Source organism: Haemorhous mexicanus, chromosome Z (genome assembly GCF_027477595.1).
Source record: "Haemorhous mexicanus isolate bHaeMex1 chromosome Z, bHaeMex1.pri, whole genome shotgun sequence".
NCBI lineage: Eukaryota > Metazoa > Chordata > Aves > Passeriformes > Fringillidae > Haemorhous > Haemorhous mexicanus.
Window position 1 is genome coordinate 39,372,205 of NC_082381.1, and position 16,494 is coordinate 39,388,698.

Here is a 16,494-nt window from a genome sequence, read left to right on the forward strand (position 1 = left end):
GATGGCACCTTCTTTTCCTACTCGTGTCTCAGTCTGCCTGTTTCCTGGGCCCTCTCTCCTCAGGATTTCTGCCTGTTCTCAGAGGCTCCATTCTCTACGTGCTGAAGTGGTCCCTGTCATGTCCTCTGCTTCCTGCATTGCTTTGCTGCAGGGATGACAGCAATCAGGCACTCAGAAGAGGCTGAAGAGAGGCTCCACTAGCTTGAGAAATGGATGCTGCCCAAAGGGAAAAAGAAACAAAAGCAACCAAATTAAGAGAAAAAGGAAAAATGAGCCATTATTTTCCAAACTGAGCTGCTAACAGGGTCAAGCTGGGCTCCTCTAGCACCCACAAGCACGCAGAAACAAGCAGCAGAGCGCAGATGGACTCAGCTCTGGCTTGCAAGGAGAGCAGTGTCTGTCTTGGCATGCCCCCCTCCTCCTGGGCTGGCTGGCATCTTCCTTCACAGCAGGGAGAGCCGAGGAAGTGGCGCGGTCCCCAGCTGCCTGTCTGCATCAAAACGTGGCAGCAAAGCTGCAGCGGTTCTCATCTACTTGAGCGGGCCAGGCACCTCATGGGGCTGGCACAAATCCTGCTCAGCTGTCCCCGTTGGGCTGGCAGAAACCTCTAAGAGAGGGGCAGGAGGGACAAGCCGGGTGCCCTCGGATGGTCACAGTCAGCTCCCACAAAGCTCCCACCTTCTCATAGATCAATCTAGAACTGCTTGGCAGGGACTGCTTTTGTTGTGTTCTTCAAGCCCCACTGCAGGCCTCCTTCCCCAGCACTGCAATACTTCAGTTCCTTTGCTACCAAGGAAACCTGAATACACCAGCTGAGAGCAAATGAGGGCCTCAGCAATGACCAGAAGGTGGGAGCTCTCCTCTGAGGAACCACTGTGAGAACTGGGCTTGTTTAGCCTGCAAAATGGCAAGGTCTCTCGAGGAGATCTTTCACTATTTGAAGCGGCTTAGAAGAAAGATGGGGACACATCTCTTAGCGGGGCCAATTGCAAGAGAACAAGGGAGGATGGTTTCAAACTAAAAGAGAGTCAATTCAGATAGGCTCCAAGGAAGAAACTCATTATGAGGAGAGTGTTGAAACCCTGGCACAGGCTGCCCAGAGAGCTGCGAGGTGCCCCACCACTGGCAACATTCAAGGTCAGGTGCACTGGGGCTCTGAGCAGCCTGATCTACTTGAAGATGTCCTTGCCAGTGGCAGGGGCTTTGGACTAAATGACCTTCACCAGTCCATTCTAACCTCAACTAGTCTTGGATCCGACTTGGTTCTCATTTGAAAAGCGGCCAGAGGGGAGATTACTATGTGGGGGGCCCATCTGATGGCGTGGAGATGGGCCGAGGAGCAAACCCTGACAGGAACAGCTGTTTGGCCTGCAGCCGCTTTGCCTCGTACCTGCAGAAGTTCCTTGGCAGAGCCTCGCCTGTCCGCATCCATCTGCAGGCAGCAGCCCAGAAATTCATACAAGCAGGGGGGTAGCCTGAGCTTGTGCAGATCTGGTACGCCTTGCTTGGCTATCAGCTCTTTAGCCTGAAGTGAAAGGAAACACGAGACTCTACGTGATTCTTCCATATCCTTCAGGGCTCACCTAGACCCCAGCTTTTAAGCTCCAGTCTGCAGCAGCAGTTTCTTGCCTAGCAGACAGCCAGAGATGAGCCTTCTCTCCCAAAAGGAAAAAGGCCCCAGTGCAAGCCCAGCTTTTCCAAGGGGCAACAGATCTTGCCTTGACAGCTGATGTGAGCCCCAGGGACATTTTTAGAAGTGGGCCTTCTTGGAACTCCTCCAAGCTGTGGGAGTGGGATTTAGTCTAATGGAGACAGACCAGAAGGGCACCGGTATGAGAGCATATTTGCCCCTTACCCTGTCACTGCTCTCCCAAACATAAGGAGGCTCTCCTTTGGCCATTTCTACTCCCACAATGCCAAGGGACCAGGTGTCCACTTTGGGGCCGTATGGCTCTCTTCTCACCACCTCGGGTGCCATCCAGCAAGTTGTCCCCACCACCGACCTCCGCTTACTCTGCTCAGGTGTGAGCAGAGCACAGAGGCCAAAATCAGCTGAGGAGAAAAACAAACACAGCTTCAAGTAGGAAACCAAGGAAAAGATTTCCTCACTCAAAGTTTCAGAATGTAGTGCTAAATCTAGCTGGAAAAGCAGCTGTGCTCTCTTTCCTCTGGGCTGCAGCCAAGGAAACTTGAAGTGGTCCATTTAACAAAGCCACCACCCTGAGAATGGTGTTGGCATTGTTAAATTTTTTTTCCTCATTTACATTACAGTTTTTTCCACTGTAACCTCCCTCCCTCTGGAATGGACAGACACAAACCAAAGTTACTCTTGATACTTGTTGCTCTTTAGACTCCCAGCAGCCTACCGCTGTGCCCTGAGCAAGAATACCCACCCAACTTGACAGAGCCATCCTGGCCCAGAAGGATGTTGTCGCTTTTGATGTCTCTGTGGATCACCTGGTTGGCATGAAGGAAAGCCAGGCCTTTCAGGCACTGAGAGAGAAAAAAAGAAACAGGAGGCCAAAAGTTAGCCTGATCTGATTTCATCACGTGCAGAAGGAAAGTGCTCCTGAAGATTCACAGATCTCAAAGACGCAGTGAGTGTTGGCGAGAGGAAGAGCTTGCTCCTGCAACCCTGGGAGAACAGGATCTCTCAAAGGGAAGGCATATTAGCTTTGAGGGGGAAACAGCAGTTGTTGCTCGAGACTGTCCCCTACAAGGCCAGTCAGAATGACCGCTGCTGCAGAGCAGATGCGCTCTCCCCATTCAGGGGACAAACAGTGGTTTGCCAAAGGAGGAAAAGTCCCTGCCTTGGGTACCAAGGGGATCACTGTCGGGCGGGAGACTGGAGGAAAAGGGCTGTAAGGCTGCCTCGACAGCAGATTTGAAAGTCATTTCAAGTCGTTTGTCAGTTTTCAGCAGCAAGCACCGTGGTGGGTGCCATGCCCTCTTTTGAAGCTGAAACCCGTGAGAGATGAGTCTCTCTTTGGCTTTGCTGTTGGTTTAAAATTCGGACACCAGCATCTTTGAGATTACAGGCAAAGAAGGCAATGCAGAAATGTTCAGGGAAATGGTTTGCCCAGGTGAGGCAAAGCACAGAAAAGAAAAAAAAAAAAAAATGAAAAAGAGAAAGAGAGTTTACCAAAAGTAGATAAGGGCAAAGAGCAGACTATAGTAAGGGCAGGGACACTGGCAGGCAGTTCAGTCCAGATGCTCTTTCTTCTCTGAAGCATAAGAGCAGCACAGCAAGAAAGCTCTGAACATGGAATCACTCATTTAGCAGCACTTTCAAAGGATGAGGCTGTCCAAGCCACCCCAAGCACAAGCAGGATCCCTTACCTCCTGAAAGACCGTTGCCATTTGTCCTACAGCCATCCTTTTGTTGCTGACCACTTTTGCTAAAGAGCCTCCATCCATGTACTCCAACACCAGCCAGACAGCCTCACTGACAAGGTAGCTGGAAGATGAAAACAACAGTGTGGAGCTGAATGTGCACAGCTAAATTGCCATATGGAAGAAAAGACTACAGCTGAGTTTTGCTTCCAGGTCACTGGTAAATGAAGAAGGAATGAAATGAAGACACACTCCACCTAGGCTATTCAGTGCCTGCAATCTGTGCCATCTAAATGCACACCGGTGGGAAAGGAGATGGCTTAGGTGGCAGGCAGGGGAAAACGGCAGTTTTGTGATAGCAAAGGCAAATCTGGAAGCGGACACATTCCAGCAGCTGCTTCATCGTCTTCATCCACAAATTGCACCATTAACTCCAGTAGCAAGGAGACACAGTTTTCGCAGCTCTTGCACCGGGCAGGCAGAGGTGCAGCACTGCCGACACCCTTTGGAAAACCTTGCAGAACTAACAGTGGCAAACAGGAAAAACAATTTCAAACCCAGCAAATAATGTGGCTCCTAGCCTAGTCTTTTGGCCTGCAAGGCAATGGAAAATAGTGGGAACAGCACAAGGGAACTAATTTCCATGATGCTCTCTCAGCACTTCTCCTCGGACACTCCAAAAAAGAAATCATGCCCCAAAACAGCAAAAGAACATCCAGCAAGTGAACATACAAGCTACTGGCTTAGTAAGAGAGCCAGGTTTCTTGAGAACAATCTTTAAGCTTTTGGATGCCAGGAACCATTCTTGGGGACAAAGTACAATCTCCTTCCATGCCTCCTACGGGAGTGGATTGATGTTAATAGCAAGATCAATTTTCTGCCACTGAGCAAAGAGCTCTTAAACCTTTGCCTTGCGTGGATGGAAACTGACATTGCCATAAAAATACCAGAACTACTTACCTTTCTAGGTAGGTGACAATATTGGGGCTCTTCTTTTCCCTCATGACCAGGATTTCTTTCAATACTTCCTCACAGCCCTGGTGCTGGAGATCAATTTCCTTTATGGCCACCTGTGATGACGTTGAATGCCGTTAGGAACAGACATTACAAGGGCCTCTATCTCCGTGCACTCAGGGGCCAGGAAGCCTTGTCACCTTGGTAAAAAGGGACTCTAAACCATCAACTGCCATGTGCTAATTGCACTCTGGACCCTTGCAGACTCCTCAACTAGACCTTGTTTATCACTACTGTTATCATTTACACGTGTTTTGCAAGCCAAAGTGATTTTGCTTCTGTGAAAAGAAACTCAACCTGCTGAAAATATGTTAGCATTTCTAGGGGTTTTGATCAGTGTTTGATCAGAAACTGCTGCCATTCTTGATTGTGCTCCAACGTAAATACACAAATACATTACAGAGAAAAGGCTGTCTGAAAAAGAACTCCAAGGCAACTCGAAGGAAAGTTACCGTCCTAGCACATCCTAACTTCTTCAGATTGGATTTTGCATCTCTGAAGAACATTCTTGAAGACGCTTTAGACATGTAGTTATTGAGTGGGTTAAAAAATGAATAATCCTTTCTGTGGACCGCTATGGATGCACTGCAGGTCTTGGGGCTTTCAGATTCCTTGTAGACGTCCCTCCCCAAGTGCAGTTGCTGAGCACAGCACTGCAGGTGGATAAGGAGCTACCAGGAAGATGGAGTTGTTTTTTCTGAGAGCCAGAAATGAGAATTAAGGACTCTGAACGTTTAGCCCCAATGAGCAGTGGGACTCTGCAAGACACCAGCATGTCAGTTCAGTACAAATAACATCTCTGTAATGGAATGTCAGCGAGAAAGGACCAACACAAGGTGGTATTATTTAAGGCTCTTCATCAGCTTCTTCTCACTGATCTGTGCACGCTTGTGTGTGTGTGTGGGACCCAGGTTCCACAGGACTGAAACACAAAACTGCACTCCAGACAAGATCTCTCCCTTTCTAGGTCTTTTCAAACTGTACCTCGTGAAACAATGGGAAATGCTATCTGTGTCTGAACCTGGGCTTAAAGAGGAATTGGGCCAGAATGATGGCTGTTGCCATCAGCTAATCTCTGCACACTTATCCAGTAAGACCAAGCTAGCATGGCCTTCTTGGAAAGACACCAGCGCCTTCCTCACATTCATTCACAATGCAAGACAAAGGCCCTCCAAAACGCATTTTGCAGCCTGCCTCTAGGCAGCCTTTGCAGCAAAGACAGGTAACACAAAGCTCTGCCCACAGATCACATCACAAGAGAAAGCGCTCAAGAGCTGCACATTTGGCAAGGGCTGTTGGCACTTACCGCTCGTCCTGTGGCAGCGTCCAAGGCCTTATAAACAGTTCCAAAACCCCTAGGAACAGAACAGCGGCAAGAACAGAGAAGCTGTTCAGTGCTGAGAAGCAAAAGGCAGCCCAGGCAGGAGCTCTCTGCTGCCTGGAGTGTCCCTAAACCACCAGCCTTTGCCTGGCTTCCCTCTTGATATTACACCAGCCACATCCATGACCCATGGCTCTGGAGGAGTAAGTGTGGCTGAACTCACCCTCTGGCAATAAGTTTCCATCCAGTGTATTTCTTTTCTGGATCTGCCACGCTCACCACACTCCCTGAAAGAAACAAAATGCAAGAAGCAAACTTCAAAACAAAACAGAGATCCTGACTTCCAGGAGGTCTGAATCTCAGCTCTGCTTTCTGGGGCTCGGAGTAATTTATGGTCAGGTTGGCTAACAAGAATGGGACAAGAACAAACAACAAGAGCAGCCCAAGTAAGACAGGCAGCTCTGTAACACACATGGCCTGCAAAGAGTCTTACTCTGCACATTGCTTTGAACAGGAGACTAAGGCCACGGAGAAACCATCAGAGGAGACTGAGACCAGAAAAGAACTGGCACCATGGGAAGTGGTTGTCATCTACATAGGGGAAGGAGGGCTGAAAAATCAGCACCCTTCATTTTCTTGGCAGTTAACACTCTCTTGTGAGATTCAACAAAAGGTTTCCTACTTCCAAAGTTTCAATGCACCCTGGGAGCTGGGATGAATTTTTATCAACAGCTGTTTTTTGCAGAGCAGAAAGAATACTGCAAAGTGAAACCCAGGAGAGGAGGGAACCTTCTCGATGTCCCTGCAGTTTGCCTAAAGAATGCCTTGACATTTTCAGAGCACAGCAGCTCATGCTATGACCAAGACCAATGGCTGTAAGAATTAGGACCCTCTTCATTTATGAGCAGGCAAAGTTCTGAAGATCACTTTGTCCATTCTCCTTTTAGGGAAGAACTACAACTCCTTGTCTTCAGCCTGGGCTGCAGCAGACACTAGTACTGCACTCGGCCCCTTGAACACCATCCACGTGCCCCATCTTCCCAAAGGGCTCAGCCGAGATGGCGAACAAGGACAGCGCCACTCCTCAGGCGCTGCCGTGGCACAGACGGCTGCACAAATGAGATGCTGATCCTGTCACGAGTCCAGGCAAAGCTGCAGCAACGGGGCGGCTGCTGGAACCTCCCAGCTAAGGAAGGCCCCAGCCCCTGCAGTCACAGCAGCTGTCAGTGGCAGGGCAAGTATGACAAAAAGCTTGGCAAAGCCCACGAAGGGCCACTGACAGGCACTGTGAAGAAGCCAGAGCCAGACTGAGCACCGTTACAAGCTGTTGACCCCACTCAAGACAGAAGATGGGTGTCATTGAGTTCAGAGCCAAGGAGGAGTGGATCTCTTCTCCTTTTGTCCCAACAGCTGATGGCAGACACTGAGTAAACTGGGCTCTGTTCTATGCCTGACCACTTATTCTCTGACAGCACTGCACTGGCAGCTATTACCAGTTGCAAGGAGCAAATCAGTTGCACTGCAGAGTCACTAAGGCCTTGCTGTGCCTTCCTAGAGTGCAGGGACTGAGGCCAGTGCTTAGTATTCCAAGAGTATTTACGGGCTGGGCTTGAGCTGTGACAAAGAGCCTGGTCCTGGAGGAACATGCAGGAGAGGGGCTGCAGGCTTCCTCCTGGGAATTGCCTGCAGGGCAGTTTTATCTGGCCCTGCCACATAGATGTATCTCTTTGATGCATCTCCCGAAGCATACAACTAAAATATCCAAGTAGGATTGGAAAAAAGAAAAAAATAGTGTTTTTTTTTTTTTGTTTGGTGCACTTTGAAAACACGCCTTCCTCTCTGATTCCTAGGGATTCTTCTAAGAATACAATTTTTTAACATTTGGGATGTTCCCCCTTCCTCCCTTATTTTTGCTATCACCTGATGCTCCTTCCAAGGAGGTCACGCTAACAAAAATGTAGAATTTTTATCCAAGCAAACTGTAGAAGGAAGAATAGAAGTGATGGCAGTCATGAAAACACCACCAATATGAAAGCAGCCCCACAGCCAAGCAATTTCTCTGAATTATTTTGTCTCCAAATGCGGTCTAAAGGCAATCTAGGAAGTCAACTATTCTGACCAATATGGCCAGACTAGCACACACATGTTGACTCAGTCACTGGCTCGGCTGCAGCCTTCTGCCCTGCTTTTGCCTTTACTGCACAGAGAAGCTCAGGCAAAGCCCACCCACAGCCAGCTGCCCTCAAGGGCAATGCCCCAAGGTGCTCCCTGGCTGCCTCCAAGCACAACAATGGCTTCTGTTGGGAGTCCAACATGTCTCCCCGACACCAAAGTCAGGAGGAACGTGTGCTACAGCTCATGCTGAGGCACACACACTATCCTGCACTGCTCAATCACACAAGAAATCCACAGGACGTACTCAGCAGTTTCATGTACGGCTTCTCGCTCTGCTGGCTGGAGGGGGGCGAGCTGCTCCTGCTCGGCTTCTCAGGCTGCAGAGAGGAGGCTTCTTCGTAGGATGCTGCTGCAGCCGCGGCTGCAATGGCAGAGCCCTTGTTCATCTGGGACAAGAAATTTGTTTGTGTCAGAAATGTGACTGGCAGAGGTGCCCCAGAGAGCACATTTCAAAGGCATGCCATCAGGAACAACACTGGTGTTAGGCTGCAAGCTGAGCTGTCAACTCTTCCACCTCAAGTCAAACCCAAACAAGCAGTCAGAGACTACAGCTTGTCACAGCCAGCCGTAGTAGAGATGGTGAAAGGGAAAGAACAACTTAAAATTTCACCCCGTTCTGAGGCCTGCATTCACCTTGCAAAGGAACAACTTGTTCAGAATGTGCATGGGTCACCGTGTTCACCTGAACAAACCCCTCAAAAAACAAAGTGGGCACTAAGAAGCCAGGAGAAATACATTCACAGGATTGCTGGCCCACTGGCCAGAGCACTAGCCCTGCTGGCCAGGGCAGCAAAGCTGAGATTCAGTGGCCCAGTAAGGGTCGTGCTGGCTAGCTGCAGTGCAGACCACAGAGCATGGCAGTCAGAGGCCTTGCCCCCATCCACCTGCTGCTCTGCAGGGGAAAGGTGAGAAGAGCAGAGACCACTTGTTTGCATGACTGCAGTGCCTACTGCCCTTTTACTCACCTGCCTTTGTTCTGCCAGCCTGTACTGCAGCTGGATCTTGCACATCCTTTCCATTTCTTCTTTGTGCCTCTCCTCCACTGCCTTCATCATCCTCCAAGCTTCCTGCAGCTCTGCCTGCATCTTGTCTTTGATATTCTGTCAAGAAAAGTCTTACTAGCTCCTGCCATCACACTCAGGCTTCTCCTCTCCAAGTCTCATAGGCACTTCCATTCTGCTTCTCCACCCAGCCCTCACCCTTCCATCCCAACTCTTCTTCCTGGTGCTCAGCGCTGGAACCTGCCAAGCTCTGTGCTCCCAGTGCCTGCAGTAAGGAAAGGGGAGTCCTCGCCTCCCCTTTCTTGAGATGTCCAGTTCATGCCCCCATCACTGCCCTTCCCTCTGCACCCTGCCTAGTCAGGCTCACCTGCCCATTCACCTGCTCCTCATTCAGCTGCTGCCTCAGCTGCTCCAGCTGCTGCCGGCTTTGGTTTAGCTCCCATTGCAGCTGGTGCACCTTGGCTGAGACAGCAGCCTTCTGAGCCTGGAGCTGCACCGAAACAAAGAGAAGAGGGCTTTTAATGTCCCGCATGCCACTTGTGCGACAACCAAGGCTGATGTGCGCATGTTTTCCAAAAGCATTTTGTTCTCATTCTCATGTTTACCAAGAGCCACCTAAGAGACAGTCGCACCCAGACAGACAGTGTCCAGAGAAGCAGTGCCCATAAGGAGCCCAGAGGAGTCCAAAGCAACACACAAACTCTCTTTTCTCACTCTGTGCTGCCTCTTGATTGGCTCTGGTTCGTATCTTTTCTTATTCAGGTTGCCTGATGGCAACATCCTGCGTCATCTCAAGCAGCCTTTTCTCCTGCCCCCTCTGTACCTCTGCCAGGAAGCTTTCGCGTTCCTCCAGCATCGCCTGTGCCTCCAAGCGCTGCCGTTCCAGACGTCTCTTCTGAAGAGAGAAAGAGGCACTTCCAGATGAAGTCCCAGCCGTGCTCCCCAAAGACAAAAAGGACACCTTCATCCCTCCCACAAGCCCCCCACCTGAAGAGTGCCCAGTAGTGACTTTGTGCCCTCCCGCACTTCCAACTTCAGAAGCTTCGGAGGAGGGTCAGCAGGTGGAAGAAAAGGAGATTCCGCCTTCTTTCCTCACTCTGACGGCTGCCTGGTTCCTAGCCCCTCTTCTGCCTTCTCTCAGAGACTCTGTTCTCAAAGTGGGGGGACTTAAGAACAGAGGGGCCCTTTGATCAAGGAAAAACTGCGGGTGGACTGCAGGACGAGGAGGAGGCCAGCACCCTGATGCCCTAGTCACAAGACAGGCCACCAGCTGAAATGCAGCAACAAGGGACCTCTTGCGTATGCTTCAAGCCCAAAGGGGAGACTCTCTGTCCACCGAGGAAGGACAGAAAGCAGGGAACCCAGTTGTTGGAACTGCAGAGTGCAGCAAGGTCAGCAGCCGTCTGCTGCAGGGCACGAAGCTGCGGGGAAGATCATTCGCTGCCATGCTTTGGGTGGTGACCACCCATCTCTCTGGGGACATTGGTTTAGGCCCGACCTGAAACCGTGGCTGCATGTACTGTCCCGACACCATCGTCTTGGTCTACCCAGGCTCTCTAGTAGGAACCCTTGAAGGCCTCTGCTGCCTGGCCCAGCACTGTGTAGAGCACATGCTTGCAGCCATGTCGCTCAGGCTGCTCTTCTGCTAAGCCAGCCCACGGTACGCACCTGAAAAGTTCAGGTGCGTATTGTGGCTTACCATTTTTTGCTGGAGCTTCCTTTTTTCCTCTTCCTGTGCAGATTGCCAGCGTCTGAGAGCCATGCTGCACTGCTCGTCTGCCCAGCGGAGCTGTTGAGTCATTTCTTCACATTGCTGCTTGCTGAGAGATCTTATAGCTAGCAGTTCCTGATGAAGGCCCTTCACATCCTCTGCAAACACGACAAACGGCAACAGTCAGAGACGACACAAGCAGAGGCCTCTAATGACTTTCAGTTCCAGGCAAGAAGGGACCTGCCCTCATCTCCTTCCATCCTCAGAAGCCCTGAGGACAGAGCTGCCTGTGGTGCAACTGCACTAGGCTGGGCCATCACCAGAAACAAAGCGCACGAGGCTCTCACCGAGTATCACCTCCTGGGCCCGTGTGGCTGTGCGCACTTGGGCTTCCAGACGGCTCCTGGTGATCTCCAGCTCCGATACGTGCCGCTGAGCCTCCAGCAGGCTACTTTGCAGGCTCTCCTTCTCTGACCTACAAGTGGTGAAGATGAAGAGAAATTGTTCCTGGCCCACAAGGGGCTGTTTTTCCAGTTAGACGTGCCTTCAGTTCCCTACACCTCAGCATGAAAAACAGCATGCATGGAAACTCAGCTACAGCAAGATGGTTTCTGCCACTTAAAATAGCAAAGCAGGCCCCTCCAGGTGGTTGGCCAGCTTTTCCTCATGACCTAGCCAAGCACAGAAAGGCCAGCTGAGTTGGATCTCAGCAAAGCTCAAATGGCTGTTGCCTGATGTATTCCTCATGGGTGGCTGTGCCCACAAATCTCTGCCAGCAAGCAAAAGCCCAGCCTCTGCTCACAGCCCTGAGCTGATCAGCACTTCCAAGTCACTCTGCAGGGGGACAGAACCCAGTGTTCTCTTGGCTGACTCTTCAATGTTTACTGCTTTTCCTAGCTTATGTAGAGATACTTTGTTTACCAGAGAAAACTGGACTATAGGAATGCAGGGAATGATACATGAAAGTTCCGGCTTCTAGCAGCATGAGTGAGAAACCAGAACTAGGTTTTTAGCTGATCAAGAACTGTCTTGGGGGAGGGATGGCAGGTATCCTGCCATTTAAATTACTGGATTTTCATGAACAAGAATGCTTGCTTCCTTGATTTTTGGCAAAGCAAGCCAGCAGTGCCCAAACATCTTGACACTATAAAGGGACAAGCCAAAGGACGTTGACAGGTTACAGAGTTTGGTGGACAAGTGAGCTAGAATCAGTGCTCAGCAAGAATCCCCGGACACTGTTGAGAAGCCACAAGACCTTTCTCTTCTTCTGCTGCTGCTTGTAAGCAACTCTAAGTCCTGCACTATAATTCACAAGAGTTAGCTCAGAAGGGTCTCAAGATTTTCAGCAGAACCCTCCAGCTTTCTCCTGAAGCATCAGCACTCTACTGACAACATTCACATGTAAGAGCCTTCAATTCTGAAAATGCCATGTCTAACTACCTGGCAAAGAAAGACTGGTGTTCACATGCACCGAAAAAGAAACCAAAACCAGAGGGAAGTTCCCGGTTTCAGCAAACATCTGCACAGTTTCCTTAGCACTCATGTCAGTGCCAAGATGGCTGGCTTTGCACATGGCACGGGAATGTGCAAGGGGTCCCAGGCGGGTGCCTAAAAGAGCTTTGATAGCTTGAGCTGAGAGAAAAGTGACATTCAGGTCACATTATCCTTTTTTGTCATGTCTCTTCGCTTCTCTGTCTGAGAAACATCTGCAGCGCACAGAGGAGGCAGAAAGTCCTGACTTAACACTCACCCCCTTTGTCATTCCAGACCTTCAATAATGTCCCACCCAGGTGCTCCTCCCTGCCTTTACCTGGCCTCTGCCAGCTGCTCTGAAAGGCCTTGTAGGTCCCGCTCCATGGCTGTCAGTCGGGCTTCCAGGGCAGCCTTCTCTTGTGCCTGCGCCGCCTTCTCTCTGCACACCTGGGACAGGGTGTGCCCTTGGCGAGAGAATTCCTGGAGCAGCTTCTCCAGACCCCTGTGGGCTGTCCGCTGCCGGCGGCAAACCTGGAAGCAGAGGGGGCACCATTTTTCAAGAGGAACAACAAGAAGACACTCTCGGTCTTGGCTTGCTGCCAGAAGTAGCATTTGCGGTGGTCTTGCTAGGGGTGGCTCCCTGTCCCACAAGTGCTGCCTGGGAATAAGGTGTGCATACCTTTGGCACTGCCAGAGGAACCTCTTCCTTCAGTGGATCCCTCGGAATCTGCGGTTCCTCTGCTCTCTCTGCTGCCACTTCCAACGCCCTCTCTTGTGAGGAGTGGCGCCTGCTCTCAAATGCAGCCAGATGAGCACTCCCACAATTACTCTTGCTTTCACTAATGCAACAAGGAAAGAGCCTGCGAGTTATAGCCTGCGGAGGAGCTATGTACAACTTTCCAATCCAATAATCAAAGGATCCCAAGATGAATTAGGGTGGCAGGGACTCAAGGAAGCCTCTAGGCCCATCTTCAGCTCCAAGAACTTGGGGTCAGCTATGGCCGCTTGGACAGGCTGCTCAAGGTTCTACCCAGCTGGGGCTTCCAAATTTCCAAGGGTGGAATCTGCACAAGCTCTTTGAGGTGCTTGTTCTGCTGCCTCTGCAGTTCAAAGCTTTTCTGTCCATAAGGCCAGCCTGAGCCTCCCTTGCTTTTACTCTGGTCCACTTCAGCATACTTTTTGTCAAGGTTTGAGAAGCGAGTCTCAGGAGGCAGCTGTGCTGAAGTTGGGTTGGCAGCCAGACCTACCCACGAGGTGTTTTCCCCCATCTATGCTGAGTAAGTCAAACGATGAGAGAGCCAAATTTCTTCTTTGACTCTGGGCCTCCTAAACCCAGCAATTCCCACCCCTGCTCAGAGAAAGCAAGATAGCTTAACACACACCTGAACTCCTGGGCACTGCACACTCTATCTGTGCTCTGCTCCCGCTCTGCCTTTCCCGCCTGGGCCGAGAAGTCCTGAGAGGCAAGAGGCTCTCCCAGCGGGGCCTGCAAGAATGGGCAGGAAAAAAGCAAAAGAAGCAATAAGGAGCAGGGCAGTTGGCTCCTGAAAGCTGCAAGAAGCAGCAAGCGGACACACAACAGCTTCAAAGGCCGAAGCTGTTGTGTGGGGGATTTTATGTGGGTAACCAACTAACTCTGTGTTGGCAAGTCCCTGCAGCAACGGTGGCTCCTCTGTTCCCCACAAGGCTGTGAACTGTGCCTTGGGACCGCTCTCTCTGCTGGCAGCAGGGAGCCTGCACAGACACTGGGCACAACAGGGCTCACTTTCTCACCAGTAGCACTAAAGCACATCATGCTACTGCTTTTTTGACACCAAGGCAAGTTCACAGTCCCTGTCAGAATGGCAGGAAAATGATGCCTGCCTGTGAGAGTGCAGACCCCATTTCCCACGTGTCAGTGGCTGGGCTGAAGCACTAAGTCATGGCAGGACTCCAGCCCTCAGCACCTTTAGCCACAAAGGGCAAGTTCTGCCTGCTCAGAAACTTGCAGCTCTGCACTGCACCAAAGCTTTGCACTGAAGCAACCAAAGCTGCCACTGATTGGTGCAGGATGCTCAGGCCCTGGACTGACAACATGTGGAGATTTGCTGAGCTTGGCTTCCCCTTTAGCCTCAGGAGGAAGAGAGCGAGCCAGAGCAGGTTCTGCTGCTGCTGCTGCTGCTGTGGTGCTCTGCAGGCAGACAGCAGCGTGAGGGACAGGGAGTAAGCTGTCATAGAGGCCCTAATTTCTCCTGAGCTCTATCACCAGTGGTCCTAGTGAGAAGCTGTGAATTTCAATACAAGTGGGATCCTCAGTCACTAAAACTCATTTCAAGTGGGCCGATGAGACTAATGTTTCAACAGGACTGCATATGCTTCTAAAGGAGATATTTCAGGCAGGCTACTATCAGCATGCAGCCTTCTGTCTGCAGAAGTTGACTTTCATTAGTTGAAACCTCCTTAATGGAGAAGGAGGAAACTGATGGAATCCTTTTGGTAGTGCTCATGCAGACATGGACTGACGAGGACTTCCTTTTGGCCTGCCAGCCTGGCACTCAACTGCAACAGGCCAAGGCCACAGCTTGCTCCACCATCCTCAGGGACCAGGAATGTCAAGGGTGCCGGTCCCACTCACCGAACTGTGGACTTGACTCCTTCCACGTCTGAGGCGACCTGCCGGGGCCAAGGGAAAACAAACCAGGTGAGGTTAGAAAATTGCTGGTGCTGAGGAATCCCACAGAACCAGGCCACCCAAGGAGAGAGCCTTTTCCTTTCACAGCCTCTCTACCAGGAGGACCAGTTCTGTAGCACAGCAAGCAAGACTGCAGGCCAATACCCCAGGCTGTGTCTACCTTTTGCTCAGCTCTGCTACTAAGGAACTAGAAACTTGGGGTCGGGAAGATGCAAATTGTTCCTTAGCAGTCAGTGCCTACACTGCAGCTCATTGTCCACCCTACAACTAAAGCAGCTTTCTTCTCCGCTCTTGCCTGGACTTCCTTTTTCTTTTTGGAAATTGCATGCAGCATGTCCCCCGTGGTTGCTGTAAACAATTCCCCACAAAAGCTTCTGCCAAACCCCTCTTGGTGCTTGCAGCTTTGTTTGGACACAGCACAGGCCCAGCTCTGGGGTTCAGGAGCCCACACAATCTGCTCAGCAGTTTGCCCTCCAGTGCAAAGCCAATCCCTCTTGTGGTACACGGACGGGTTCCAGTTGGAGAGGCACATTCTTTAAGGAGGGAATGCAGAAAAACAATGCCTTCCCTAAGTCCCTTAGAGAACTGCACAGTTTTTAGAAGGATGCCTGCAAAACTCTCCCAGTCTGCATTTTGGAAGTTGTCCACACCCTGCTGGGCAAGGGACACCCTCTTTTTGGCTGAAACTGTTGGCAGGAGCTTTACCAAAGTTATGGCATCTTTATGGCATTTTTCTTTCAATGTGCTGCCCCCAAGGAACAAACCTCTACTTACGTCTCAGACCGTTAACAATTCTGCGGGCTGACACGGCCGAAAAAGCCCTGCTGACTGCCCTACGGATTTGCTCCATCGTTCCAACAGGGCTGCTTCAGTCGTCGGGACGTAAAACAAAAATGGAAGGAAAACCCACTTGCACAAGTCCCCAGACTGTGCAAGGAAAAGAGGAAAGAAGGACACCCGCAGCAATCTGCGGACTGTACAAAGAGAAGGGAAAAAACAAAAGACACCTGCACAAGTCTGCAGACCGTACAAAAAAAAAAAAAAAGAAAACTAAAAGTACACCTGTACGTGTCTGCAGACCCTACAACCGCAGGGGAAACAAAAGGATGCCTACACGAGTCTACCAACTCGTACAATGGCAGGCAAAAGAAAAAGACTCCCTTTTCGGGGCACAGACTGTTGCCAGAGAACTCCTCTGTACAGGATCCTCCTGCAACAAGAACGCCAAGAGCTGTTCTGGACGCTGAGGCCTTGCCTGCACCAGGGCAACCTCCTCGTGACAATGCTGTGACGTGGCAGCCCTCTGATGCATCACAATAGCAGCTGCTCTGGGTTGCTCTGTGAATTCGTGCATGGCAACCGGACCTTCTCTCCAGCTAAATCAAAAGAGAGCCCGGAAAGTTCTCGTCTGTCCCAAAGCAGCACAATCCTCTCTTTCAGTCCATAACCCACAGCTCAAAGGATCCAAAAGTAACGCAAAGCAGGCATCAAGCGCACACGCTGGGTACTTTGGCCAACAACGCTTCTGACTAAAACAAGCAACCCTTGCTTAAACTCTAAGGATGAAATCATGCTTTGGTAATATTCCTGTGAGTTCCCTAAATTGGAATGCCGTCCTTCCTGCCCATTTCCTGCATGGCTAACATCTACCAGAAAGCTCTAGGGCTCGCTCAAGGAAGAACTCCACCTTAGTGGGGAAAAAAATCTGAGTAACAAACTACCCATAGGTGTTTGCATGACACTGGAACAGCGTTTGTGTTGTCAATATGACAGGGACACATCCTCTGTATGGGGC

At 50.7% G+C, this 16,494-nt stretch overlaps 1 protein-coding gene across 1 annotated transcript in view; it reads right to left on the reverse strand.

Annotated features, from left to right (window-relative positions):
- LOC132322485 (centrosome-associated protein CEP250-like) overlaps positions 1–16,494 on the reverse strand; it is a 74,338-nt gene that overhangs the window by 40,711 nt on the left and 17,133 nt on the right. Inside the window, exons 15-28 of the mRNA XM_059836975.1 lie at positions 14,643–14,680; positions 14,054–14,198; positions 13,411–13,514; positions 12,708–12,816; positions 12,366–12,559; positions 10,903–11,030; positions 10,544–10,713; positions 9,668–9,739; positions 9,212–9,334; positions 8,809–8,943; positions 4,294–4,403; positions 3,340–3,457; positions 1,856–2,014; positions 1,391–1,525 (exon numbers count right to left, since the gene is read on the reverse strand). Of these exons, the coding sequence (XP_059692958.1) occupies positions 1,391–1,525; positions 1,856–2,014; positions 3,340–3,457; positions 4,294–4,403; positions 8,809–8,943; positions 9,212–9,334; positions 9,668–9,739; positions 10,544–10,713; positions 10,903–11,030; positions 12,366–12,559; positions 12,708–12,816; positions 13,411–13,514; positions 14,054–14,198; positions 14,643–14,680 (1,740 nt within the window). The remainder of the gene's footprint in view (positions 1–1,390; positions 1,526–1,855; positions 2,015–3,339; positions 3,458–4,293; positions 4,404–8,808; positions 8,944–9,211; positions 9,335–9,667; positions 9,740–10,543; positions 10,714–10,902; positions 11,031–12,365; positions 12,560–12,707; positions 12,817–13,410; positions 13,515–14,053; positions 14,199–14,642; positions 14,681–16,494) is intronic.